General features: G+C 46.4%; 1 protein-coding gene across 2 annotated transcripts in view; it reads right to left on the bottom strand.

Moving 5' to 3' along the window:
- Window positions 1-700: 700 nt before the first annotated feature.
- The window catches only part of bnipl (BCL2 interacting protein like), a 5,994-nt gene continuing 5,033 nt past the window's right edge, over window positions 701-1,661 (bottom strand). For both annotated transcript variants that reach the window (XM_008430590.2, XM_008430589.2), the window contains exon 10: window positions 701-1,142. In XM_008430590.2, the coding sequence (XP_008428812.1) occupies window positions 1,118-1,142 (25 nt within the window). In that variant the 3' untranslated portion in view covers window positions 701-1,117. The remainder of the gene's footprint in view (window positions 1,143-1,661) is intronic.

The raw sequence follows: 1,661 nt of genomic DNA, 5'->3' as shown, positions 1-1,661 counted from the left end.
ATCGTCATGTTTCACATCATGTGCTGATTTTTCACTGTTCAGCGTCGGATTCTCTGTTTTTATGCCATAATTCACATCTAGTTCGTCGCTCCGTTTTATGTTTTAAAAATTTTAATTGCATGATATCAATAACATGTTTGTTGAGGAATACCTGAAATATGAAGTGATGAAAACTTTTCATTACAAAGATATTGCAAAATGATGATCTCACCGGGTCCAAAAGGACCCACTTATGCATCAGAGGGTTAAAATCACCCAGACATCCATGATGTCACAGGTCACCATGGGGTCAGCAGAGGGAGAAAGGTTAACATTGGAATATCCACGGGACGAAGACCAACCACCAACAGTTGAATGTCCGAGTGCAGCCACGTCTCCTTAAAACGACATTCCCGGTATTCCTGCTGGCTCCTGGACAGTAAGGCTAATTCATCTATCTTATTAGCCATTGATCTAACGTTGCCCCTGGTAACGGAGGGGAGAAACGCCTCATAACTCATCTTCTCCATAAGCCTCTGTAACCCTAACCCTCTCATCACACGGACAGAGCCACGCCCCCTCCCTGACGAAGCCACGCCCCACATGACAGAGCCACGCCCCCACATGACGGAGCCACGCCCCACATGACAGAGCCACGCCCCACATGACAGAGCCACGCCCCCACATGACGTACACTGGAAAACATGACAGAACTCAAAGCCATCTTGTAAATATTTTATTACTGCAGCAGGTGAACAACCAATCAGGAACCTCGTACACAGATGCCCCGCCCCTGCAACATGAAACCCGATCTACACCCAGACCAGAACCAACGACATCAACCAGATTACACATGTTGGCGCTGCTACGGTTTATGGGGGTGCTGAGACCAAACGTTGCCATGGAAACAGAGAAGGCAGTGAAGGAGGAGGCGCTGCTGTGGAAGAACGTGATTCCATGGAGATGAGCCGGAAAACCGACCCAGGAAGAGTTCCTTAAAAACTCCCAACATAAACAAAGCAGCATAAATAAACCACAGTCTGTAGGTCTGTACATCCAGCAGGTCAAAGGTCAGCAGGTTGACAGCTTCGGCCTCCACATTCACCCGGTCCGATTAATCAGAGGTCATCTGAGGTCGTCATCTTCTCAGCTTCTCATCATACCTGCAAAGGATGGAGACATGAGACAGATGGAGACGGACGATTTTAAATCGATTCATTGGTGATTTAAGCATCAGAAGAAACATCAGACCGAGAGAGAGAGGTCAAATAGTAAAACATCTAAAGCAAAGAAAAACTTCAGCAACTGCAGGAATAGGTAAACACATGAACAGCAGACAGGGACGGAACGGATACAGAAGAGGTAAATCGATTCTTGTTATTCTGTTCATGGGAGTAAATKAGAGTAAAGTAGAACAAGAGCAGAGCAACAAATAACAGTAGAATAACAGTGTTAGCTCAGATATAGCTTGGTGTTAGCTCAGCATTAGCTCAGCATTAGCTCAACGACGGCTCAGCGTTAGCTCAGATATAGCTTGGTGTTAGCTCAGCATTAGCTCAGCGTCAGCTCAGCGAAAACTCAGCGACGGCTCAGCGTTGTCTCAGTATTAGCTTAGTGTTAGCTCAGCGTTAGCTCAGCATTAGCTCAGCGATAGCTCAGATATAGCTTAGTGTTAGCTCAGC

Source organism: Poecilia reticulata, linkage group LG16 (assembly GCF_000633615.1).
Source record: "Poecilia reticulata strain Guanapo linkage group LG16, Guppy_female_1.0+MT, whole genome shotgun sequence".
Classification (NCBI taxonomy): domain Eukaryota; kingdom Metazoa; phylum Chordata; class Actinopteri; order Cyprinodontiformes; family Poeciliidae; genus Poecilia; species Poecilia reticulata.
Note: the sequence above shows the minus strand (reverse complement) of the source record. Positions and strands in the feature narration are given on the sequence as shown.